A 27,062-nucleotide genomic window follows, 5' to 3' on the forward strand; every position below is an offset into this window, starting at 1 on the left:
CTGATATTAGAAGATAGATAATGGCTTTCATGACTTTGAAAACAATTGTTTTCCAAAATGAAAAAAAAACATTACAACTTCGCAATTTTGTTCCTTTTATTGTCTGTTTGTTACCTTTTCTCGTTAATTAAAGGTTAAAGATGACATTATTTTTGTCAAGGGAAGGTGTCAAAAGGGATTGGTGTCAAAAAATCTAATGTTTTTAAAGAATTCGTTATGACTTTACTGGCTTCGACAGGAGTTTTTCACAAAAAAGTCAATTAATTTTTGATTTTTGTCATATTTGACGTTCTTTTGTAGACGTAAGACTTGTTCTGGATAATTGCAGGTCTCGAGGGCTTTCTTTGGAAAACCAAGCGAACATATTCAATTTTCATTTTGTAATTAATGGCTTTCATGTCTCTGGAAATAAATTTTATTCGATAAAAACAAGTATTACATAATCTTGCTTGTATTCTTTTTGGTCTAATTGTTACCTAGTTTCATTAATGAGAGGTCACATAATACATTTCAAGGAAAGGTGTCAAAAGGGATTGGTGTCACAAAATCTAATGTTTTAAGAGAATTCGTTATGACTTTACTGGCTTCCACACGGGTTTTTTCACAAAAAAAAGTAAATGAATTTTTGATTTTCGTCATATTTGACGTTTTTTTGTAGACGTAAGACATAATCTGGATATTTGCAGTTCTCGAGGGCTTCCGTTGGAAGAATGGACGAACCTATTCAAATTCTCATTTTGTAATTAATGGCTTTTATGCCTTTGGAAATAAATTCTTCTCGAAAAAAAAAAACAAGTATTACATAATTTTACTTTTTTTTGTCTAATTGCTGACTATTTTCATTAATGAGCGGCCACATAAGACATTATCGGTGTTCGACGATGGTGCAATCGAACAAATTTTGGGGGCCAAAGTATGGCTTTACGGCTTCCAAAGCATTTTCTGTTTTAATTGATTTTTAGTTTGTTGTCTCTTTGTTGTTCTTTTTGTAACTGCATAAAAAATTGAATACCAAGAGTTCTTAATTCCCTTCTATAGAAGCATTGGTAATTGTAAACCTATAGGATATTTTAGTTGATTCCTAATGGTTTTCATTACTTCGAAATTAATTGTTTTTTTAAAAAAAATTCGGCAAATTTTTAACTTTAATTAATTTTTGTTCTTGTTGTTGATTTTGCCGTTCGTCTTCGCTCGCTTTCTTAATATCGGCATATCTCATTAATCTAATGCATCATTTTTTACTCCACTGAGTTATTTGCTTTGGAGGCTATCTTTTCGTTCATACACCAGTTGTTTTATGAAAAATACTTTAATTTTTAGTGTTTTTCCATCTGTTCCTCATTTGGTAGACAATTATGCCAAAATTGTGGATGAGCGGGGTCGGAACCTTACGTGCGATCGCACATTACCGAGCCGCCTTGTTTATATTTATTTGCATTTTCGTCCACTCAGAATTGAGTTCATTCTAGTAATAGATCTCGAAGTTTCGGATCTATTCTGTTTCCGAAGTAATAGTTTTCGAAGTTTCGGATCTATTCTGTTTCCCCGTGTTTTTACGCCCCCCAGTTACAAATTATATGTTGTAATATAGCACGTTAATATGTAAAAAATATAGCACGTGTGCCTGGGGGCGTAAAAAATATACGACCACTAAGCTGGGGTCCAAAACAGAATAGATCAGTGCTATTTTCTTGCATAGTAACGTGCTATATAACAACATATAATTTGTAACTGGGGGTCATAAAAAACACTGGGGGCCGAAACAGATTAGATCCGCGATTTGTTTGGTGTTCTGATTTCAATAATGAGAGGTCACTCTCAATACATTTCAAGGAAAGGTGTCAAAAGGGATTGGTGTCACAAAATCCAATGTTTTAATAGAATTCGATATGACTTTACTGGCTTCCACACGGGTTTTTCACAAAAAAAAATTAAATGAATTTTTGATTTTCGTCATATTTGACGTTTTTTTGTAGACGTAAGACATAATCTGGATATTTGCAGTTCTCGAGGGCTTCCGTTGGAAGAATGGACGAACCTATTCAAATTTTTCATTTTGTAATTAATGGCTTTTATGCCTTTGGAAATAAATTCTTCTCGAAAAAAAAACAAGTATATAATTTTGCTTTTTTTGTCTAACTGCTGCCTATTTTCATTAGTGAGCGGCCACATAATACATTCTCGGTGTTCGACGATGGTGCAATCAAACAAATTTTGGGTACGGCTTCCAAAGCATTTTCTGTTTTAATTGATTTTTAGTTTGTTGTCTTTGTTGTTCTTTTTGTAACTGCATAAAAAATTTATTACCAAGAGTCCTTAATTCGCTTCTACATAAGCATTGGTAATTGTAAACCTATGGGATATTTTAGTTGATTCCTAATGGTTTTCACTACTTTGAAATTAATTGTTTTTTTTTTTAAAAATTCAGCGAATTTTCTAACTTTAAAGTTTCGGTTTTCTTTGTCTAATTGTTACCAAGCTTTATTATGAACTGGTGAATAATCATTCTTTCTGGTGAATTACAAGTTACTTTATTTATTTTCAGTTTTATCTGACGCTATTTTGACTTTAAGATTTGTTTTTTAAAACGGACATAAATTTTTTGATGTAATTAATTTTTGTTGTTGTTGTTGATTTTGCCGTTCCTCTTCGCTCGCTTTCTTAATATCGGCATATCTCATTAATCTAATGCATCATTTTTTTTTACTCCACTGAGTTGTTTGCTTTGGAGGCTATCTTTTCGTTCATACACCAGTTTTTTAATGAAAAATACTTGAATTTTTTGTGTTTTTCCATCTGTTCCTCATTTGGTAGTCAATTATGCCAAAATTGTGGATGATCGGGGTCGGAACCTTATTTGCGGTCGCACATTACCGAGCCGCCTTGTTTATATTTTTCATTTTCGTCCACTCAGAATTGAGTTCATTCTAGTAATAGATAGGCTATATTTTTTAAATTTTGTTTCAATCTGTGTGTTCTTGCTCGATACATCTTTTAAAAGTTATGCCTTAATTCAACATGAAAGATTTTTCTGCGGACTCTACGCGCAATACAACATCCCAAAAACAGTTTATTTTGGCAAAAAAAAACGTTTTGCTTGGGCTGATTTGGTGTAATTCTTTTCGAATTTGGTGTGGTTTTTTTCTAAGTTTCGGATCTATTCTGTTTCCCCGTGTTTTTACGCCCCCCAGTTACAAATTATATGTTGTAATATAGCACGTTAATATGTAAAAAATTATAGCACGTTCGCCTGGGGGGCGAAAAAAATATAAGACCACTAAGCTGGGGTCCAAAACAGAATAGATCTGTGCTATTTTCTTGCATAGTAACGTGCTATATAGCATATAATTTGTAACTGGGGGTCATAAAAAACACTGGGGGCCGAAACAGAATAGATCCGCGATTTGTTTGGTGTTCTGGTTTAAATTCAAAAGATTGTTTGGGGTATATATTGGAAAGATCCGAATAAAGTATCTTTGACGAACACCTATGCTTCTTGGATTTTCAGATGATTGAGAAAAATCTTGGTCGAATGGGAGATTTGGAATCCAGCCTTGGAACCTATAGGTACTGCGAATGCTTGGTAACGGAATAGTTGGTGGAACAAAAAATGCCCAGGGTGACGCAAATTTATGAGTATTGGTTCCAAAGTTGAAGACTGAGGAAAAAATTGCCAACATTCGTGAAATCTTTTTTAAAAGAGGAGCCTTCCTCGGTTAAATACGAGAAAGCGGTAGCAAATTGGAGCCCTCTAAAACTGAGCATCGCTTGCATGGCATTTTTGTTTGCGGTTTTTATGGTTGTTGTTTAGTTTGCAGTGTTGTTGTTTAGTGTGAATCTGGAGAGGTCGGCTGGTGAGGTGGAGCAGGTGGTGCGACAACAGTGTCCTCTTGAAATGGCCTACTGTCTAGACAAGGCTTTCAATCTGCTCTCATACAGGTTGCGAAAGCTTTCCTCTCCCCACCTAGGGTGCTATTTAGTTCTCATTCTGACCAAACGCACACTCTCTGCTGCAGCCAACTATGATGAACGAAAGTTCCATAACTTAGAGTTCACAACATTGCTTAGTGGACAGATAATCTGGGGGCTATAATGAGAAAGAAGATCTTTTCCGTTTGTGCCCCCCCAGTACGTTATGCTCCCCCCAGTGACAGAGCACGTGTCATTACATAGTAAATCATTATGTAAAAATATTGCACGTGCGTCTGGGGGTTGCAAATAATATGCACCCACTAAGCTGGGGGGGCACAAACGGAAAAGATCCGAGAAAGATTTTGAAAAAGATTTCTTGTCACAATATACGGGTCTTTCCCATTATAGCCCCCCATGAAAATATAGCCCCCCCCCCCCGCCCCCATTATGGTATATTTACCATGATTGGGGGGCTATAGATTTTCTGAACACTAAGCTGGGGGGGGGGGGGCTATAATGGGAAATACCCCAATATACTTTTGTAGTTCCATCATATCTCCCCACTCCTCCGCCCCCACCACAACCTCCTCGCCTTTCCACGGTAAATGTGCTTGAAGAGGACTTTTGAAAACCTGTAGGAATAAAATATCTGGCGCAAAAATAACGTAAAATTTTCGAAGAATAAATAATCGTAAATAAGAGTAAATAATCGAAGAATTCGTGTCACGATGTCTTCAAGTGATATCTGCAAACGTTTTATTAATTTATGAATTAAGAATGTATATAAAGGAAAAAAGATATGCGACCAGTGAGGCTCGAACTCACGACCTTAAGATTATGAGACTTACGCGCTGCCGACTGCGCCATGGTCGCTTGCATAGAACTGAAATGCGTTTATTTAAATAGTCTCAATAGGTTTAGTTCACAATTGCGTCAGAAATTATAATGCTCAAATTCTGATAGGTGTTAGGCTAGTTGTTACAGCATAGTTGATTATATGCAGCCTTGCCTTAACTGCAAATAGGCACAAATAAATTTTCCACCATTGGAAACTAACCATTATTATTATGTTTTAGAACCTCGTACAGAAACAGTGGTCTTCTCGGCTGATCAGTTGCTGCCTCTGATGGTGCTTCTAATTCTCAATAGTAGAATACCTTGCTGGTTAACAATCATCAACTATCTCAAAAACTACAGATTATCTGAAGTAAGTATACATATAATTATTGTAACCAAAAGTATTCGCTCCTGGGTGGGCTCGAACCACCAACCTTTCGGTTAACAGCCGAACGCGCTAGTTGATTGCGCCACAAGAGCTGATAGTAGGTTTGGGGAGTTGCTTTAAAAAGCGAACTTAGCTAGAGCAATATAATGTTCTGCGTATTCACTAACACATTTAGACGATACATGCGTGGCTTGGCAATACGCGGCATGACTTTCACAAATATAAGTGGCTATAATGGGAGAGGACCCCCCCCTTTGAGCCTTAGAATTCCAATGTCTATCAAGGGGGCAATTTATATCTACCGTAAAATGAGCCCTAAAGCAGCTGTTAAAATGTTTCAGACAAGCAACAGTCGCCTTGGGTACGCAATCACCTGCTTCGAGGCTGCAATCGAGATAATCAAAAGCGGGGAGTTAAAACGAGACTACGAACGTGAACAACTTCTGGCAGAGACTGCATTGTCATCGTCCAGAAGTAACAACCCACTCCACAATTTACAAGGAAAGCATTCCAGGAATTTGAACAGATCTAAAAACAGTCAGCAAAATGGTGGAAACAGCAGAAATAGTAACAGTAAATCGACCTCAAGCGATACATGGAGCTCTAGTTCGTTGCAACCACTCGGATCTCCTAGTGACGAACGAGATAGCGGAGTCGCCTCTGATGACGTAATACTGACCTCTAACATTGACGATGTTGAAAGTAATTTACAGACATCGAGTATCGACGATTGCGATACAATTAAAACGCCGTCAACTGAAGACAATCAGGTTTCGCGACATTTCAGCGACCCTGATATTGGTCAGATAGGTGAAGTGTTGACGAACGGGTATCACAATTCGGAGGGAAAAGCGGCTGAAAATGAAGGAAAACAGTCAGTGTTTGATGAAGACTCAATATCCCTGACCTTGTCTGTTTCTTCATCTATCAACCGATTATTCAAGGTGTGTATATTTGGTAAGACGCTCAAGGGTACACAGGTGTTGGGATAACGAAATCTTGGATCGTTTTCCGTTTGTGCCTCCCTCCCCCCCCCCCCCCCCTCCTCCCTCCTCCCTCCTCCCCCCCTCCCCCCCCCAAGCTTATTGGGCATATTATTTGCACCCCCAGACGCACGTGACATATTTTTACATGACACGTGCTCTTTTACTGGGGGATGCATAACGCACTGGGGGGGGGGTGGGCAAACGGAAAAGATCCAAAAATCTTCATCAATTATTTAAATAATTTTAATTTCTTTCGTCTGATCAAATTAGGTCTTCTTTGCAGAGCTGGACAAAACGATAAGCTCTCATTGAATAATTCGAGTTGCAGCTTTGTTTGGGTTAACTAGTTTAGAAAATGTAGTGCTGGGGAGCTGAAATCGCTGGGAAGGATTATAATTAGTGAACAAATACGGAGTTTTGCATCCACACTGTTGGTGTTGTCGGTCTTTTTGGCGTCTTCTGTCTCAAAAGATTTTAGTTTTTAATAGCCGCACAGCGATAGCTGGGGCTATTATTGGCCTTCTCTTGGTTTTTTTACAATCCAAGAATTGGATTGTATTGGTGCTCTGTCTTTTTTTTCCATTTTTGTAAGATGTTTTCACACCTTTTTTCGTGACTTGAGCTTTCAAAACGGGATAAACAGGTAACGCTCAGCGGGCATCAAGTTTCATTAGAAGCCCGTAGCCGCGTTTAGTAGTCCATCAAGTACTTAGAGTGGTGAAGCTACTGGGAAGGCCGTAATTCAAGGTCAAAACGTCATTTTTAGGAGTTGGCCAAATAATGCCATTTTTCGCTTTTTTCGTCATTTTTTGGATTTTTTGTTGGATCAGCCTACAATTGAGGTTTGTAAAGTCGATAAAGGGTTTTTTGCAAGACAAAATTCCTTTTTATGGCCATTTTACGAGCTATATGTTTTGCTACTCTAAACATAAACATGGTAATTTATACCAATTTTGAACATTTTTTTTCAAGTTTGTTTGGTGTTCTGATTTCAATAATGAGAGGTCACTCCTAATACACTCTCAATACATTTCAAGGAAAGGTGTCAAAAGGGATTGGTGTCACAAAATCCAATGTTTTAATAGAATTTCGATATGACTTTACTGGCTTCCACACGGGTTTTTCACAAAAAAAATAAATGAATATTTGATTTTCGTCATATTTGACGTTTTTTTTGTAGACGTAAGACATAATCTGGATATTTGCAGTTCTCGAGGGCTTCCGTTGGAAGAATGGACGAACCTATTCAAATTCTCATTTTGTAATTAATGGCTTTTATGCCTTTGGAAATAAATTCTTCTCGAAAAAAAAAAACAAGTATTACATAATTTTACTTTTTTTTGTCTAATTGCTGACTATTTTCATTAATGAGCGGCCACATAAGACATTATCGGTGTTCGACGATGGTGCAATCGAACAAATTTTGGGGGCCAAAGTATGGCTTTACGGCTTCCAAAGCATTTTCTGTTTTAATTGATTTTTAGTTTGTTGTCTCTTTGTTGTTCTTTTTGTAACTGCATAAAAATTGAATACCAAGAGTTCTTAATTCCCTTCTATAGAAGCATTGGTAATTGTAAACCTATAGGATATTTAGTTGATTCCTAATGGTTTTCAATACTTCGAAATTAATTGTTTTTTTAAAAAAAAATTCGGCAAATTTTTAACTTTAAAGTTTCGGTTTCTCTTTTTGTCTAAATTGTTACCAAGCTTTATTATGAACTGGTGAATAATCATTCTTTCTGGTGAATTACAAGTTACTTTATTTATTTTAAGTTTTATCTGACGCTATTTTGACTTTAAGATTTGTTTTTTTAAAACAGACATAAATTTTTTGATGTAATTAATTTTTGTTCTTGTTGTTGATTTTGCCGTTCGTCTTCGCTCGCTTTTCTTAATATCGGCATATCTCATTAATCTAATGCATCATTTTTTTACTCCACTGAGTTATTTGCTTTGGAGGCTATCTTTTCGTTCATACACCAGTTGTTTTATGAAAAATACTTTAATTTTTAGTGTTTTTTTCCATCTGTTCCTCATTTGGTAGACAATTATGCCAAAATTGTGGATGAGCGGGGTCGGAACCTTACGTGCGATCGCACATTACCGAGCCGCCTTGTTTATATTTATTTGCATTTTCGTCCACTCAGAATTTGAGTTCATTCTAGTAATAGATAGGCTATATTTTGTAAATTTTGTTTCAATCTGTGTGTTCATGCTCGATACATCTTTTTAAAAGTTATGCCTTAATTCAACATGAAAGATTTTTCTTTGGACTCTACGCGCAATACAACATCCCTAAAAACAGTTTATTTTGGCAAAAAAACGTTTTGCTTGGGCTGATTTGGTGCAATTCTTTTCGATTTTGGTGTGGTTTTTTCGAAGTTTCGGATCTATTCTGTTTCCCCGTGTTTTTACGCCCCCCAGTTACAAATTATATGTTGTAATATAGCACGTTAATATGTAAAAAATATAGCACGTGTGCCTGGGGGCGTAAAAAATATACGACCACTAAGCTGGGGTCCAAAACAGAATAGATCAGTGCTATTTTCTTGCATAGTAACGTGCTATATAACAACATATAATTTGTAACTGGGGGTCATAAAAAACACTGGGGGCCGAAACAGATTAGATCCGCGATTTGTTTGGTGTTCTGATTTCAATAATGAGAGGTCACTCCTAATACACTCTCAATACATTTCAAGGAAAGGTGTCAAAAGGGATTGGTGTCACAAAATCCAATGTTTTAATAGAATTCGATATGACTTTACTGGCTTCCACACGGGTTTTTCACAAAAAAAAAATTAAATGAATTTTTGATTTTCGTCATATTTGACGTTTTTAGTAGACGTAAGACATAATCTGGATATTTGCAGTTCTCGAGGGCTTCCGTTGGAAGAATGGACGAACCTATTCAAATTTTTCATTTTGTAATTAATGGCTTTTATGCCTTTGGAAATAAATTCTTCTCGAAAAAAAACAAGTATATAATTTTGCTTTTTTTGTCTAATTGCTGCCTATTTTTCATTAGTGAGCGGCCACATAATACATTATCGGTGTTCGACGATGGTGCAATCAAACAAATTTGGGGGCCAAAGTATGGCTTTACGGCTTCCAAAGCATTTTCTGTTTTAATTGATTTTTAGTTTGTTGTCTTTGTTGTTCTTTTTGTAACTGCATAAAAAATTTAATACCAAGAGTCCTTAATTCGCTTCTATAGAAGCATTGGTAATTGTAAACCTATGGGATATTTTAGTTGATTCCTAATGGTTTTTCACTACTTTGAAATTAATTGTTTTTTTTTAAAAAATTCAGCGAATTTTCTAACTTTAAAGTTTCGGTTTTCTTTGTCTAATTGTTACCAAGCTTTATTATGAACTGGTGAATAATCATTCTTTCTGGTGAATTACAAGTTACTTTATTTATTTTCAGTTTTATCTGACGCTATTTTGACTTTAAGATTTGTTTTTTAAAACGGACATAAATTTTTTGATGTAATTAATTTTTGTTGTTGTTGTTGATTTTGCCGTTCCTCTTCGCTCGCTTTCTTAATATCGGCATATCTCATTAATCTAATGCATCATTTTTTACTCCACTGAGTTGTTTGCTTTGGAGGCTATCTTTTCGTTCATACACCAGTTTTTTAATGAAAAATACTTGAATTTTTGTGTTTTTTCCATCTGTTCCTCATTTGGTAGTCAATTATGCCAAAATTGTGGATGACCGGGGTCGGAACCTTATTTGCGGTCGCACATTACCGAGCCGCCTTGTTTATATTTTTTTGCATTTTCGTCCACTCAGAATTGAGTTCATTCTAGTAATAGATAGGCTATATTTTTTAAATTTTGTTTCAATCTGTGTTCTTGCTCGATACATCTTTTAAAAGTTATGCCTTAATTCAACATGAAAGATTTTTCTGCGGACTCTACGCGCAATACAACATCCCAAAAACAGTTTATTTTGGCAAAAAAAAAACGTTTTGCTTGGGCTGATTTGGTGTAATTCTTTTCGAATTTGGTGTGGTTTTTTTTCTAAGTTTCGGATCTATTCTGTTTCCCCGTGTTTTTACGCCCCCAGTTACAAATTAATATGTTGTAATTTAGCACGTTAATATGTAAAAAATTATAGCACGTTCGCCTAGGGGGCGAAAAAAAATATAAGACCACTAAGCTGGGGTCCAAAACAGAATAGATCTGTGCTATTTTCTTGCATAGTAACGTGCTATATAGCATATAATTTGTAACTGGGGGTCATAAAAAACACTGGGGGCCGAAACAGAATAGATCCGCGATTTGTTTGGTGTTCTGGTTTAAATTCAAAAGATTGTTTGGGGTATATATTGGAAAGATCCGAATAAAGTATCTTTGACGAACACCTATGCTTCTTGGATTTCAGATGATTGAGAAAAATCTTGGTCGAATGGGAGATTTGGAATCCAGCCTTGGAACCTATAGGTACTGCGAATGCTTGGTAACGGAATAGTTGGTGGAACAAAAAAATGCCCAGGGTGACGCAAATTTATGAGTATTGGTTCCAAAGTTGAAGACTGAGGAAAAAATTGCCAACATTCGTGAAATCTTTTTTTAAAAGAGGAGCCTTCCTCGGTTAAATACGAGAAAGCGGTAGCAAATTGGAGCCCTCTAAAACTGAGCATCGCTTGCATGGCATTTTTGTTTGCGGTTTTTATGGTTGTTGTTTAGTTTGCAGTGTTGTTGTTTAGTGTGAATCTGGAGAGGTCGGCTGGTGAGGTGGAGCAGGTGGTGCGACAACAGTGTCCTCTTGAAATGGCCTACTGTCTAGACAAGGCTTTCAATCTGCTCTCATACAGGTTGCGAAAGCTTTCCTCTCCCCACCTAGGGTGCTATTTAGTTCTCATTCTGACCAAACGCACACTCTCTGCTGCAGCCAACTATGATGAACGAAAGTTCCATAACTTAGAGTTCACAACATTGCTTAGTGGACAGATAATCTGGGGGCTATAATGAGAAAGAGGATCTTTTCCGTTTGTGCCCCCCCCCCCCCCCCCCCCCCCCCCCCCCCCAGTACGTTATGCTCCCCCCAGTGACAGAGCACGTGTCATTACATAGTAAATCATTATGTAAAAATATTGCACGTGCGTCTGGGGGTTGCAAATAATATGCACCCACTAAGCTGGGGGGGGGGGGGGGCACAAACGGAAAAGATCCGAGAAAGATTTTGAAAAAGATTTCTTGTCACAATATACGGGTCTTCCATTATAGCCCCCCATGAAAATATAGCCCCCCCCCCCCCGCCCCCATTATGGTATATTTACCATGATTGGGGGGCTATAGATTTTCTGAACACTAAGCTGGGGGGGGGGGGGGGGGGGGGCTATAATGGGAAATACCCCAATATACTTTTGTAGTTCTCCGCGGAAGCAGTCAACAGGCAGTACTAGACGTACCACTCAATCTCCAGCATGGCCTCATTCTCCCCTCCTGGAAGGAGACAACTGCAACAGCAGCAGAACTTCCAGCCTGCCTTCTTCCCTCGCAGCGAATCAGCCACAGCATCCATCATATCTCCCCACTCCTCCGCCCCCACCACAACCTCCTCGCCTTTCCACGGTAAATGTGCTTGAAGAGGACTTTTGAAAACCTGTAGGAATAAAATATCTGGCGCAAAAATAACGTAAAATTTTCGAAGAATAAATAATCGTAAATAAGAGTAAATAATCGAAGAATTCGTGTCACGATGTCTTCAAGTGATATCTGCAAACGTTTTATTAATTTATGAATTAAGAATGTATATAAAGGAAAAAAGATATGCGACCAGTGAGGCTCGAACTCACGACCTTAAGATTATGAGACTTACGCGCTGCCGACTGCGCCATGGTCGCTTGCATAGAACTGAAATGCGTTTATTTAAATAGTCTCAATAGGTTTAGTTCACAATTGCGTCAGAAATTATAATGCTCAAATTCTGATAGGTGTTAGGCTAGTTGTTACAGCATAGTTGATTATATGCAGCCTTGCCTTAACTGCAAATAGGCACAAATAAATTTTCCACCATTGGAAACTAACCATTATTATTATGTTTTAGAACCTCGTACAGAAACAGTGGTCTTCTCGGCTGATCAGTTGCTGCCTCTGATGGTGCTTCTAATTCTCAATAGTAGAATACCTTGCTGGTTAACAATCATCAACTATCTCAAAAACTACAGATTATCTGAAGTAAGTACATGAATAGTTATTATAATCAATCACATATGACAAAAGTATTCGCTCCTGGGTGGGCTCGAACCACCAACCTTTCGGTTAACAGCCGAACGCGCTAGCCGATTGCGCCACAAGAGCTGGTAGTTGTTTTGTTGAGCTGCTTTAAAAAGAGAACTTAAGCTTGAACAATATAATGTTTTGTGTGTTCACCGAAACAAATTTAGATCATGTTTGTGGCTATAACGAGAAAGGACCCCCCCTTTTGAGCCTTAGAATTCCAATGCCTATCGAGGGGCAGTATATTAGTGAGGGGCAATTTATGTCTACTGTAAAATGAGCCATAAATTAGCTGTTAAAATGTTTCAGACAAGCAACAGTCGCCTTGGGTACGCAATCACCTGCTTCGAGGCTGCAATCGAGATAATCAAAAGCGGAGAGTTAAAACGAGACTACGAACGTGAACAACTTCTGGCAGAGACTGCATTGTCATCGTCCAGAAGTAACAACCCACTCCACAATTTACAAGGAAAGCATTCCAGGAATTTTGACAGATCTAAAAACAGTCAGCAAAATGGTGGAAACAGCAGCAGAATTAGTAACAGTAAATCGACCTCAAGCGATACATGGAGCTCTAGTTCGTTGCAACCACTCGGATCTTCTAGTGACGACCGAGATAGCGGAGTCGCCTCTGATGATGTAATACTGACCTCTAACATAGACGATGTTGAAAGTAATTTACAGACATCGAGTATCGACGGTTGCGATACAATTAAAACGCCGTCAACTGAAGACAATCAGGTTTCGCGACATTTCAGCGACCCTGATATTGGTCAGATAGGTGAAGTGTTGACGAACGGGTATCACAATTCGGAGGGAAAAGCGGCTGAAAATGAAGGAAAACAGTCAGTGTTTGATGAAGACTCAATATCCCTGACCTTGTCTGTTTCTTCATCTATCAACCGATTATTCAAGGTGTGTATATTTGGTAAGACGCTCAAGGGTACACAGGTGTTGGGACAACGAAATCTTTGATCGTTTCCGTTTGTGCCTCCCCTCCCCCTCCCCCCCCCCCAAAAAAAAGCTTAGTGGGCATATTATTTGCACCCCCAGACGCACGTGACATATTTTTACATGACACGTGCTCTTTTACTGGGGGATGCATAACGCACTGGGGGGGGGGGGGGGGGGGCAAACGGAAAAGATCCAAAATCTTCATCAATTATTTAAATAATTTTAATTTCTTTCGTCTGATCAAATTAGGTCTTCTTTGCAGAGCTGGACAAAACGATAATCTCTCATTGAATAATTCGAGTTGCAGCTTTGTTTGGGTTAACTAGTTTAGAAAATGTAGTGCTGGGGAGCTGAAACCGCTGGGAAGGATTATAAATTAGTGAACAAATACGGAGTTTTGCATCCACACTGTTGGTGTTGTCGGTCTTTTTGGCGTCTTCTGTTTTAGTTTTTAATAGCCGCACAGCGATAGCTGGGGCTATTATTGGCCTTCTCTTGGTTTTTTTACAATCCAAGAATTGGATTGTATTGGTGCTCTGTCTTTTTTTATTTTTGCAAGATGTTTTCACACCTTTTTTCGTGACTTTGAGCTTTCAAAACGGGATAAACAGGTAACGCTCAGCGGGCATCAAGTTTCATTAGAAGCCCGTAGCCGCGTTTAGTAGTCCTTCAAGTACTTAGAGTGGTGAAGCTACTGGGAAGGCCGTTATTCAAGGTTAAAAGGTCATTTTTAGGAGTTTTTGAGCCCAAAATAATGCCATTTTTCGCTTTTTTCGTCATTTTTTTGGATTTTTTGTTGGATCAGCCTACAATTGAGGTTTGTAAAAGTCGATAAAGGGTTTTTGCAAGACGAAATTCCTTTTTATGGCCATTTTACGAGCTATATGTTTTGCTACTCTAAACATAAACATGGTAATTTATACCAATTTTTAACATTTTTTTTCAAGTTTTTTTGAAAATTTTTGGCGTTTTTGAGTTGTTTCAGCCCTTGGAGTCAAGAAACCTCTTGTGGGGCCAAATAATAGGTCATTATAATTTTTCTAGTGGTAAAGAAATGGTTTGCAAAATTTTTACTTCACAAATTTTAACAATTTTTTTTGATAAAAATTGCAGTTTTTTTCAAAGTTTCTAACATTTATTGTCATTATTCAAGTTTTCTAGCCCCAGTGGCGAAACACCTCATCTAGGGTTTGCTAATAAATTAGTTTATTGAAAATTTTTTATTGGCCTTGGAATGGTTTTATTGGTTTATTGAAAATATTTTAATATCACAAATTTTGCCATTTTTTTTACTAAACTTGCTTTTTTTTTTTAATTTTAAAAATTTTTGTGATTTTTCAGGCTTATCTAACCTAAACTGTGAGTGAATCTCCTCTAAATGTTGATAAAAAGTTACTTCATAGTTGCTGGTGGTATGGGGAATGTGTTTCCAGATTTTAATTTTACAAATTCTATCGATTTTCAAATTGCAATTTTTTCAATTTCTGAAATTTTATTATTTTTCTTTAGTGGCCAGGGAACCTCCTTTAGGGTTTCCTAGTATGTTACTGCATAATTTCTAATAGCAATGAAATAGTTTTCAGTTTTTTAATATTGCAATTGTAGGCAATTTGTTTAATAGAGCTTGCATTTTAAAATTTTTGATTGTTTAAATTTTTTTTAAATTTCTTGCCATTTTCTGAGTTTAGCGATCTGTACTGGCCAACGAAACATCAAATAATGCCGACTTGTTACAAGACAGAACTCCAGAGGAAAATAAAAAATGATTTCGAACATTTTTCCAGCCATATTTCAGTAAAATTTTGCGTGAGTTAATGAGTATATTGATTTGTGTCATATATATGGTCTTCAGGTTAAAAGCTTCAAAAGGTCTGGCAATAATTATTTTGTTTACTTCGTTTCATTCTTTTACTTTCTCAACTTTTGAGATTGTCTTTTTGGCTGGAAGTGTTCAATTGCTCTGCTGGTCAAATATATTGGGTCTGTTTTGCATTCAGTTCCTTGGATTGTAATTTTACATTTTTGACCTTTTCGATGTTAGTTTATAATACTGATAAAATATTCATTTTAAATCATTTTTAATAGCCGCACAGCGATAGCTGGGGCTATTATTGGCCTTCTCGTGGTTTCTTTTTTATTTCGTCGTCATGATTCTTTTTACGACCATATGACGTCACAGCCACTTTTTGTTCATTCGTTCATGCAATATCAACTGAATTGCATGTGTGACGTCATTTTTCGCTCTTGGTGGAGCGATTGTTTTTGTTCATTCGCTTGATTAAATTTGTGGTCACACTTGACTTACCTCACTCTCAAAAATGACTTCCTCACTTTGAAATTGACTTTTATTTACTTTAATTCAAAGAGATAAGGTCAAATGGGTGTGTGTCACTCTAAATGAAGGTTATTTGAGATCATCTAATAGAGGCAGCAATAACTTATACAGATTTTTAATCAAAATATAACAGATCAGCCTTCAATGAAAAGACAAATTTTTTGGTCTGTCTTTTTTACTGTTTTTTTTAGACTGCCGATCTACGAATCTATTGCGGCTATTTTCTGGCAATCTGCCAGCTATGTTTTTATCTGGTGTTACTTTTGGTCAATCGTGATTTCTGCAGTATCTAAATTGCTTGATTTTAGAATTTAGGTCTGCTGAGCTTATTGTGGCGTGAATGGTGGAGCCAGTGCCCCTAATCAAAATAAGCAAAAATCAAACTTCTGTTCATTTGAGTCCAATTCAGTACCCTGTTACGGTTTTTTTGAAGAAGGGTTTATATCAACAATACATGAAAAAAATATGATGTTCTGTTTTGGGCTCTTTTCTGTTATTGCCCCCCCCCCCCCAGCCTCACATAGCCGGTCTATTTGCACCCCCCAAATATTTTCTTTTTGGTCCTTAGAGATCCTTTATTTTATTCATAATAAATTGCCGGTACCCGTAGACGATTGGATCAATTTTTGTTTCCAGTTGTCAAAAAAATTAGTACCATAGAGCTATTCTTGCAAAACAAAGGCGAAAACATTTTAAAAACACGATTATTCTTTGTCTGCTTGCATTATAAGCAAAGTTTGATTACCGTATACGTCTTAATTTCAAAACTTGGGTGCACAATTGAATTGAAAATGCCGTTTGTATATAATTGTATATGTTAGTGTATGAAATGAAACCAATATGCTATAACATGTATAAGTGGGGGTGCAAACGGACGTGGGGGGCAATAACAGAAAAGAGCCCTGTTTTGGATTCCCCAGCTTGGTGGATTTATTTTTCGTCTCCGATTTATGTTTTATCGTGCAATTGTAGATCTATCCAAGAAGGAGAGAGAAAAAATCCTTGAGATTATTAATTTAAATGTTTTTTTTGGTCCTGTAAGGTCTGAGGTTTAATGTGTTCAGTTTCAATTTAAAATTCCCCTTTTGTGGCATCATCTCGGAACAACTTTGTTTTGTAATTGACCTCAAACGAAGTTTGTCCAATTTATTTGAGACGTGGACTCAGTTCACCATTTTAGTGAGCCAGCCTCCCTAAGCTCAGGCTAGCTACAACCTAAGCGAACCCCACTACAGTTGTTTGAGAGCATTGATTCACAATGCTAGTCGATTCTTACGTAAAATTTGGTTACAGTGCACTTTGATCTTTTTATTCAATAATCCAGATACAAAGCATTAGTCGACATTACACGTATATTTTAACATGCTCAAGCGAATGATTTAATCCCATGTTCGCTTGTGATAGTTTCATATCAAGTCCCACGGGCCGCTTGAGGCATGGCCCTTGTCATTAAGTGTTTTAATACATCAGTGTCATAGCGAATGCTCCCTTGTATTGGGACTATTGAACGAACCTATTAAAGTGCATTGGGTATAGTGGAATTGGGTAATTTGTCCTAACACCCTAAAATTTATAGTTGCTTTCATTTCTAAGCACGGCACAATTAATTCTCTGCTACCAAAACTTTTAATATCTGGCAGAATTGTAAAGGTTTGCCGATAGTTTTTTTTTCAAATGATCGTATTAACGTTTTCACTCAAGGGTTCTTGAACGTGCTTCAAAGGTTCCTTAAAACAAAACTCTCTTTTATTGTTAAACCAAAGATTTAAAATAACCAAACATAATCAAAGATTTAGTGATCTAATTATTTTATTATCTTAATGCGAGGTTTAATTACCCAGAACTTGGTTACCGAAAAAAAACACAGTGATGTAAAAAGTGCTTTATGAGTTTTGAGTGGTCTTCTTTTTGCTCTCGTCTACAAGTTCGATTACTTATTTTTGATTGTCGGTGGAATCGAGGTCGTCTTTCGTTTTGGAGGCCGTCTTAAGTGAAATTTTTAGCGCAGTCAGGTACGATTTGTTTTGGCAGATTTGTTATGATAGATAACCTAATTATCAGGTGTTGAATATCTAAATTGAGATTGATCAACAGATCATTTTTGCAAAAGTTTCACTTCTCCTTTGATATTTGTTCGAGTTTTTTGGTCCAGTTCTTGATCAATCACACCACATTCTGCTATACCCCAGTTTTTTAATCAATAAATTACTTCAATCCAGTAGTTGCCCGTTTACGGAATAGAAATGGTTTTCAAAAGTTGTTTTGATTTCAACATAGTAGTTCGTTGTTTGATATATCTATTTGATTGGCTTACTTGTTGGCCCGGCTTTGATCGCTTAATATTTGTATTGAATTTCACTTCCGATTCGTTATGGGAATTTATATGGTCCGCAAAACGACATGAAGTGAAACCTTTCTTGGCGAAATTAACGTATTTTTTGTTATAAAATATTCTGCTCTAATTCAGCTCATTAATTGCTACACTACTAAAATATTGTCAAGCCATAGCATAGTTGTTAATAAATACAACGATTGTTACATAATCTACCAGCCTTTTCCTAATTTATTCTAAAATTGCTTTAAAGTCAGGTTTTCTGCAAATCTTTGAGCACAGATGTCTGGCCACTTTTTTCTTCGCTAATCGAGAACAACACGTTTTTGGTGCAAAACTCTTTGAGGTAACCGTTATATTACAAGTTAGAAAAAGAGAAAACTGCCATTGTTTTCACCGACCAATATTTTTAAGATCAAGGGTTTATAAAGAAATCAGAGTCATCTGGTCATAGTAGCAAGTAATCAGAATTAAATGACACCCTTTAACTGCAAAACCGAAGTTTTTGCAGCAGATTTGTAATCAAAGCTTCATCATTTTTAAAAAAAATATATATTTTTCTGCCTTGTGGTCAAAGTATATGTTAAAGAAAAGCAAACAAATTGGTGGTGGCGAATGTCAGCCGCTTTTTGCCGACTAATACCCAATGCTTTTCCCAAAGATCACACTGCAGCAGTGCTTAGTTTTATGGCAGTGTTTTTCGACAGCTTTTTCAATTTCGGAAAAAAACATTAAGAAACAGGTTCTTAGAATTGTGTTGTTTTCAGGTGTTAAATAAGACTCAGCTTCTTATTGTTTTACTTTTTACTCTTTATCTGTATAATCTGCTCACTGTTAAGATGTTTATCAGATGTTCAGATGTCTTCTGTGAGGAAAAAGTATATTTAGTTGCTCTCAAACGAAATTTGTAGCATTTATAATAGCCCTATAGATCTTTTTATGCGATTTCTCTTACTACTGACTTCTCGTCTGGTAGTTTTGCTCGTCTGATAATCTGACGTTTTGTACTCAGAAATGAAATAAATTGGTAAAGCCCGGAGGACAAAGGCATTGAGTAGTTTAGAGCTTTACTGGTCTAAATATGCAAATCACCGAAGCTGCCGAACAGACATAAAATTATGAGGGGCAGTTTTATGGCGGTTTAGACCACCATCTCTCTTCACTTACCCCTGACTTCGTCACACATCATTCTGCCCCTAATGCACGCAAGCTCGACCCCCTTGAAAGCGCCCTCCAATCACGTAGCAAATTCCGCCTTTTAGATGCTCTCAACAGAAATTTGTAGTCCTGTGGTCTTTTTATAGCTGCAAAGCTGTAAGCTGAGTCGGGCTATATTGCGGTGCTCTTAGTGTTTTACAATTCGAAGAATTTGAATTGTATTGGGGCTCTGTGTCTTTTTAAAGATCTGTTCACACATTTTCATGATTTTTGAAGTCAAATTGGAGTAGTTTTTGTTGTTCTTTTCGTCAAATTTCAACTTATTTTCATCACTGAGAGGTCCCAGCAAACTCCTTGTAATTCGAAAGTTAAACTTTCTATTGATATTATGTCGTAACTGATGTTTTGTTTGGTGGACAATATGCGTTTTCATAAATGTTTTGTAAGTGTTTAATATTTGTGTTGTTTTCTCTTCTCTTGGCCCAATTATTTTAAATAAAACCCAAGTGAACTTATTTAATAGTTCACTTCAATTTTAGCTCAATTAGGTTGATAACAATTGAAATTAAAAAAATAACATTTAGATAATAGCTAATGATTTTATTGGCTTCAATAATTTGTGTTTTCGCAGACTGTTTGTAATTTCTTGAACTTTTCTGCATCTTTAGTCTGTTTTAATGGCTTGATCTAACCAAAGACATATCCTATCACAATTATTTGGTTTAAAAAATGTTGATAGATTTTTCAGTTTTGCCTCTTTTTCCTTGTTAACTAATCTCATTAATGAAAAGTCCAATCTGCTGTATAGTTAAGATAAAAGAAAATTTGTGCATTTATCGGATTGCAATTTGTCGTTGTTTACTAGGTGCTTTTACTTTCAGATATTGGGTTTTTGCCGTTATTACAATTCAAAGAATTTGAATTGTATTGGGGCGCTGTCTTTTTTTAAAGATATATTCATACATTTTCATGATTTTTGAAGTCAATTTGGAGTAGTGATTTTGGTCAAGCCGAAACAGGAAGTGGAGCGAAAAAGCGAGTGTTGTTGCGGCGTGAAATTTTTTTGCTCTAATTTTAAAGTAGAATGAGAACAGGGTGTTTGAACAAAACTTCGCTTGTTCGCTAGTAGTTTTTTGTTCACATGTGGCAATTTCACTTTAGTGTTTACTGTTTTTTCCTTATAAACATTTTACGCTCTTCTGCCTCATTGTAATTAGATCAATTCCTCCGTCTAGAAGCTAAGTTTGTGTTTCTTTGTTTCAGTTAACATACTGGGGGGGGGGGGGGGGGGACGGAAAAGATCCAAATTTTTCTTTATAAGCGTATACAGCATAGATAATTTTTTTCTCTATGGGTACAAAAACTTGGGTGCAATCCCCCGACCTCCACAGTTCGAGAACAATTTTTGCGACGTTAGTCGGTTTATGTTGATTTCAGTTAATAAAAGAAGACAAAAGGAATGAAATGAAGGAGTTGCTTGAGACAGAGAAAGATACGTTGATTGAGAAGCTGTGTCATCCTCTCTGCACCTGTGCAAAGTGTGAACGAATCAAGGGCACATCTGGGTAAATTTTCATCCAATTCAACAAATTTAAAATCCTACAGAAGCATGATTTCAGAACTAGTAGATACAAGTTTGTGCATAATAGCAGCTTCTGTAGACCATAACCGAGTACTGCAGCGTTACAACAAGGTCAATGTGACCACTAGACTGTTACATTTTCAATGTTTAGGACCTTTTTTATATTACAGCAAACTTTTTAATGAATGCTCAAACACATTAGCAGTTTTAATGGCGGGAGGGGGGATATTTTCGAGTTTAATTCAAATATCTTAGATCCAATTACTTAGAAAGGAAAAAAGGTGCATATTTTTATTATTAATTTCAATTGTTTTTTAAACACGCACTTGGGAAGTTTTGAAATGACGAAATTCTGCAGTTCATGCCGATATACATTTCCAGCCGTTGGCTTCAGAAGTAAATTCGAAATTTTGCTTTTACACCTGGAAACGCTGCAGCTGTCGATTAACGCCAGAATGATTCAGTCTTGAAGCAGAGCCATGTATCCTCTATAAAATTTCAGCTGGAAAAAGTAGCTCCAGAAATTATTGATGTCGAGAACAATATTTGTGTTTAGGGGCAACTCGAGTCTCAGCACCTCGTCAAGTGAGAGTTTTAGTGAGAGAACTTTCAGTGAGAAGATATCGAGTTCAACTCGAGATGAAAATGGGTGGACTGCACTGCATGCTGCCGCATTTTATGGTAAGCTTCAAAATAATACACTATATATACATGCAATATAATACAATTTAGGGTCGATAATTAAACTTTTTGGGCTCATTTGTCAATTTTACCATAAAAAAGACGCGTGAATTCTGTATAGGTTTCTCGATCTTTCGAAATTGTTTTCCACAATGTAAATAAGCTCAAGAAAAAAAGGTTAACAAACTATTTGCGAGAATAATTATCCAGAATATTAAATTTGGAGTTAATTTAACAGTCATATGTTAGATGTGCAATTTTGACAAGAAATGAACTAAAACTCCTTTCAATCCTCAATTTTGAGGCGGTTTAGTATTTTATAATATCAGAGTGTTTAACATTTACCAAACCTGCTTGTAGGCAATCAGTTTGCCCTTGAGAAACTGATAAATCTGGACTATGCTGTGTCCAGTAAGAACAACCAGGGTCTAACACCCCTTCACTTGGCCTGTATAGAAGGCCACCAGAATATTTGTGTAAGTAGTACTCTCTCCTGGTTACTTGCTTGTTTGCTTGTTGTTGTTTTGTAGCCTAAACGGTGTGAGTTTTGTGTGTTATTGTAATAAATCATTTCCTGTCTTCTCCAGCATCTGTTTCTCAACCAACACCTTCTGCGTAATTGCTTTCTAACCAATTATCAAGTAGTTATTTGGACCGTTCTGTTCGTTTTTATTAACCTTGGGTTTATATTAACCTTTCCGCATTTTCATGTAAAACTTTTAGAACTCGAACATTTGATTAAAAAACTGTATTCGTGTATTTTTTATGCAAATTATTTGTTTAACTGATTTTAATTTTTGATTGACTTTTGTATGCAGCTTAATAGCTTTGAATTCTCCTGCTGTTTTTTTACAATCTTTTCCTGACAGCCTTCTCTGTTCAGTCTAATTTCAGATCAACTTTCCGTTCATTCATTCGTTCAGTTTTTTTCGGCTGAGTTTTTTAAATCGATTTTCAATTTCATCGGAATGGTGTTCTTTCGCGTGGAAATATATCACTTTATTTGGAGGCCATTGGTAGGCAACTTTTAGAAGCACTGTATGTTTCATTTCTCATGTGTTCATAGCTGTCCTAATTGTTGCTTTACTGCTATTCTTAGCATTTTAAAATCCTTTCCGGTTGTTTTTTTACGCGTTTTCATTTTTGAATTAAATAAACTGCTAGCATTTCGCCCAAATCGACACTATGGTTCTCGAAAAAAATTGACCCATACCACGTTGAAATTTTTACCTAGCATCAAGAGTTAGAAGGAGTTGGTAATTGTAGTTTTGTTAATCGCGAATTGTAATTTGGAGATAAATCAACCAAATGAACTTAAGGAGTTGATTGATAGTGCCCATGGTACTCGTTAGTGCGATTCATTGTCTTGATTTACTGGTCGCTACAATGGGGAACTTTATTTCGTAATTAACCGAATGAGTGCTGAATACTCTCCCTTTAGGTTGACGACCGCTGGGTAATTTTTGCATGGATTTACAAATGAGAGTACACTTGCGCTTTTGAGGCAAATAAAGTCAGGTTTTTTCATTGACATGAATTTGGTTAAATTGGTGCCTAAAATAGTTTTTGTACTGTTGTGTATGGCCTTATCCCCATTTCTGTTTTTTGTTTTAATGCTACCTTATCCATAGTTGGGTTGGTTTTGACAGTTTGAATTATATGTGTGTTTTAAACCTGACTATGAATGGAACAGAAAGTGATTTTCCCATTTTTTGGCTTTGACTTTCCTCCGTAACAATTATAAAACGAGTCTGTAAAAACAAATTGAAATGATTTTTCTGATTGTTGTACTTATCTCTATACTATCGTTAATTGCTCCCGACTGAAGACTTGACTCTTATGACTTCTCGATTAACTGGTAAACCCATAGCGTTTTTCATGATAAAATTTGTACTCTCATTAATTACTCCAAGTTTTTGGCATTTATATTATTGTTTTTGGTCTTTTGAATGCAATTTTTTGTACCTTCAACTTCTCATCCAATTTTTTTGTCTGACTATTTGAATTTTCGTCCGGTAAGTCTCTAAGTATGGGATCCATTGAAACTGTGAGACATAAGTTAATGGCGTGAAGGGTGGTTCTTAGAGTTTGACACCCTCCCAGCGCTGACACTTAACGCCCAGCGCGCCAAGCACTCCCCTTTATTAATTGCCCTTGAACGAAGTTCATAGCAATTATTGTAAACGTGTTGGTCTTTTTTGTGCAAATTTTTCGCTTGACCATTTTGCGCTTTTCTTCTAGAACATTCTTTAACTTCTCAAGTGACTTTTTCACGCTTTCGTTCTTTTGAGTGATCTCTATTGCTCTCACTCCGAAGTAAAGCTGGTTGCTAATATAAAGTCGGTTGCAGCATAGCAAAAAAGGGCTCTGATAGCCGAGTGGTTAGTGCATATAGGTATGGATCCGGAGGTCAATGGTTAGAATCCCGGCGTGGAAAACGTTTTTCTACCCACCTGTCGTTCGAAATCAATTCTTCCGACATTAATCGGTTTATGTTTCTATTCGTAGCACCGCACGCTTGCTTTCACAGTTCGAGTGACCGTCGATTGTGTCTGTTGTTTTGTGCATGTTTTAATTTTTTTTTTGTAAACCGTTCTATGCATTCTGCTTCCTATTCTATTTGAGGGATGGGATATTAGGTAAAAGCTGGATTAGGCCAAGCTTATATTTGTAGCCATTAGGTGAATATTTTGAACCAATTTTTCGTTAACCAGTTGAAGCACTTAAAGACCGTACTTCAAACTCCACTTGACATTGTAAAGTACTCCAGTGTTCCTAACAATTGTCTTAACTTGAAAATGAGCGCAAGTGTAATGTACTATTTTCAATTTTTTTTTTAAAATTTTTTATCCCTCGGTAATATACGAGAACAGTATATTCAGAATTTAAGGACAAAGGGGGAATTGAATTTTTTCAAAAATGCTGCAAGAGGCGCGGGAAACTTCACGAATTTATTCGCATAATTATGGGATGGGATTAAACTGAAATTCTGCAAATTGAAAAATATTGAAAAACCCGATGTTTTTAGCCATTATTGTATGAAGACCATTGTTAGGGACACTTGAGTACTTTATTTTGTCAATTGGAGTTTGTACTTTCTATCACTGTGTGTATTAATTCGTTTTCATCTAAATTCGACAACAAAATATGTTGAAAATTGTCGCCTAATGGCCACAAAAATTAGCGTCGCCTAATTGAGCTTTCGTGTAATATCCTACACCCCCTAATTTGAACAAAAATTTTGCTGTTTGGCTTGATTTTTTTGCCTTGATGAAATTGTTCCAAAAGCAAGCTTTCACGCGCTTTTTCTCCAAAAATTTTTGTCGCAATCGGACAAAATATCAGACTATCAATTTGTAACTAATTTTTGGAGCTTGTAAAGTTTCGTTTATTTCCTGCTTTTCCGATGGGAAAGTATGCACCAAAACTAACTAATAAAGGTGAGAACTTGGTGAAAGGTTAATTAATTAATGTGCTGCAATCATGTCATGATTAAGCTGTAATTGAACTTTAGGACAAGCCGATGTGTTGCATATGTTGTGCAAGTATTATACGTGCAATGCGGCTGCAACGGATGAGAATGGAAAAACGCCGTTACACATAGCATGTGCCAGTTGCACTGAATGCTCTGATGGCTACACACTATCTCATAGTTTGACAGTGAGTCTAACTTGGATCGATCAACCGAAATTGATGAACATTCTAGAAAATGAGAACATGCATCGTTTCATATTCGGAGAGAATGAATACGTCTTTTTTTTTTAAAAAAAACGTCGGCTTGTCCTAATAAGTTATTCTATAAAAATTGGTCATTTTCAACAGTCATTGTCTTTGCATGCTGTACTCATCTGGGTTCTTTCCCATTATAGCCCCAATCAACCTCTTTCCAGTGGTTGTGCAGTGGGTCTGGAACCTAAACACCCGCCCGAGCTGGGTAGCGCTAGAACTTATGCAACCCTCAATCCCCGTCCCAACTGCAATTATTATATATATATTAGAGGGTCATATTTTCATGTGGGTCTATGATGGGAAGAACTATCATCCGTTTAAATCTGTCACAATTGGTATATTCATTTGTATTGCTTGTTAGTTCTTTTTTTACGAAAAAGCTATTTGCTGGTGAGCTGGTTGAAATATTGAACCTTCAACGGTAAAATTAAATGAGACGACCGTTTCAAATTATAATTTGGAAATACCGGGAATGCCCTTAATTAAGCTAAACTCTATATACTATAGTACCAAAAAGCTACGTACAGCACAATTTGTGCGCTTTATGCGTTACTTTTGCTCCAAACGTTTGATTCTCGCGAAGGCGTGAAGACAGGCGTGAAATTTTTAAATTTCAAACGCGTTTTTATTCTCATTCTCTCCGCTTACACAGAAAAGAAGGCTAAGCTGCTTTTTTACTTGAGTACTTTATTTTGTCAAATGGAGTTTGTACTTTCTATCACTGTGTGTATTAATTCGTTTTCATCTAAATTCGACAAAAAGTATTTGAAAATTGTCGCCTAATGGCCACAAAAATTAGCGTCGCCTAATTGAGCTTTCGTGTAATATCCTACACCCCCTAATTTGAACAAAAATTTTGCTGTTTGGCTTGATTTTTTTGCCTCGATGAAATTGTTCCGAAAGCAAGCTTTCACGCGCTTTTTCTCCAAAAATTTTTGTCGCAATCGGACAAAATATCAGACTATCAATTTGTAACTAATTTTTATAGCTTGTAAAGTTTCGTTTATTTCCTGCTTTTCCGATGGGAAAGTATGCACCAAAATTAACTAATAAAGGTGAGAACTTGGTGAAAGGTTAATTAATTAATGAATGTGCTGCTATAGTGTATAACTATAGTGTATAACTATAGTGTTTTTGGTACTATAGTGTATAACTACGTGCATTTTTGGTTCTAAGTTGTTTTCAAAATAACAAGATGACTTTGCTAACGAGTAAAACATTTGGCTGTGCATTCTATCGCTTTCGGTACCAGACCAAACCAAAAAGATCTGTTGTGTTAACTGAAATTTTTTTGGACGTTTTCGATGAGATAGTCATAGAATCATATTAACAGGAGCAGTATAAAGTTTAAGTTTATACACAATTAATCAGTATTTACACTAAAGGACAGTTTAGTCATATAAGTGCTCTCCTCTTCAACTAAAGACGAAATTAATTGTGCAAGTAAGAAATTTAGTCTTAGTGTATTTCTGAACTTAATCATCTTGGTTATATTAGTCATGGTTAAATAAGTCATAGTCATTGATCTAATTGTTCCACCTATTGGAAATTTGTACAGGTAGTTAGTTTCAAAATCATTTTCACAAGAGTAGCATAATGAGTGTGTGTTCACAAGTAGCAGATAGAGGACGTTTTTATCTAGCAGTTTTAACGTTTTTGTTTTCCAATTGTTTTTGACAAAGGTCAGCATTGTATTTGATCTATTCAGATCTATTGAGTCCCCTGAACTATTGAGTCACGAAAAGCTTAAACTCTTTCCTCAATTCTTCCCTTAACATCTGTCTTTTTGTTAAAATATGGTAAAATTTTGCATGCGACAGGTTTTTACTTCCGATCATCTTGTTTGAATAATCTACACTACAGCAGTCCTTTGTAATTAAAAGCCGCCCAAGTTCTTGAGCAAAATTTTTGCTATGTTTGGATTTGACAATGGAT

The 27,062-nt window shown here is 36.3% G+C and overlaps 1 protein-coding gene and 4 non-coding genes across 5 annotated transcripts in view; 1 reads left to right on the forward strand and 4 right to left on the reverse strand.

The window, feature by feature from the left end:
* Positions 1-27,062, forward strand: part of LOC142336745 (uncharacterized) — a 101,307-nt gene that overhangs the window by 16,937 nt on the left and 57,308 nt on the right. Inside the window, exons 7-17 of the mRNA XM_075385654.1 lie at positions 3,832-4,067; positions 4,989-5,119; positions 5,479-6,081; positions 10,516-10,574; positions 10,841-10,988; positions 11,540-11,708; positions 12,184-12,314; positions 12,666-13,271; positions 20,573-20,700; positions 21,274-21,398; positions 24,913-25,058. Of these exons, the coding sequence (XP_075241769.1) occupies positions 3,832-4,067; positions 4,989-5,119; positions 5,479-6,081; positions 10,516-10,574; positions 10,841-10,988; positions 11,540-11,708; positions 12,184-12,314; positions 12,666-13,271; positions 20,573-20,700; positions 21,274-21,398; positions 24,913-25,058 (2,482 nt within the window). The remainder of the gene's footprint in view (positions 1-3,831; positions 4,068-4,988; positions 5,120-5,478; positions 6,082-10,515; positions 10,575-10,840; positions 10,989-11,539; positions 11,709-12,183; positions 12,315-12,665; positions 13,272-20,572; positions 20,701-21,273; positions 21,399-24,912; positions 25,059-27,062) is intronic.
* On the reverse strand, positions 4,713-4,785 carry Trnam-cau (transfer RNA methionine (anticodon CAU)). The gene has a single exon. It is a non-coding gene; the product is annotated as a tRNA-Met (tRNA).
* Positions 5,156-5,229, reverse strand: Trnan-guu (transfer RNA asparagine (anticodon GUU)). The gene has a single exon. It is a non-coding gene; the product is annotated as a tRNA-Asn (tRNA).
* Trnam-cau (transfer RNA methionine (anticodon CAU)) lies at positions 11,908-11,980 on the reverse strand. Its single transcript has one exon. It is a non-coding gene; the product is annotated as a tRNA-Met (tRNA).
* Positions 12,364-12,437, reverse strand: Trnan-guu (transfer RNA asparagine (anticodon GUU)). The gene has a single exon. It is a non-coding gene; the product is annotated as a tRNA-Asn (tRNA).

This window comes from Convolutriloba macropyga, chromosome 3, assembly GCF_964194025.1.
Source record: "Convolutriloba macropyga chromosome 3, txConMacr16.3, whole genome shotgun sequence".
In the NCBI taxonomy this organism is placed as follows: Eukaryota; Metazoa; Xenacoelomorpha; order Acoela; family Convolutidae; genus Convolutriloba; species Convolutriloba macropyga.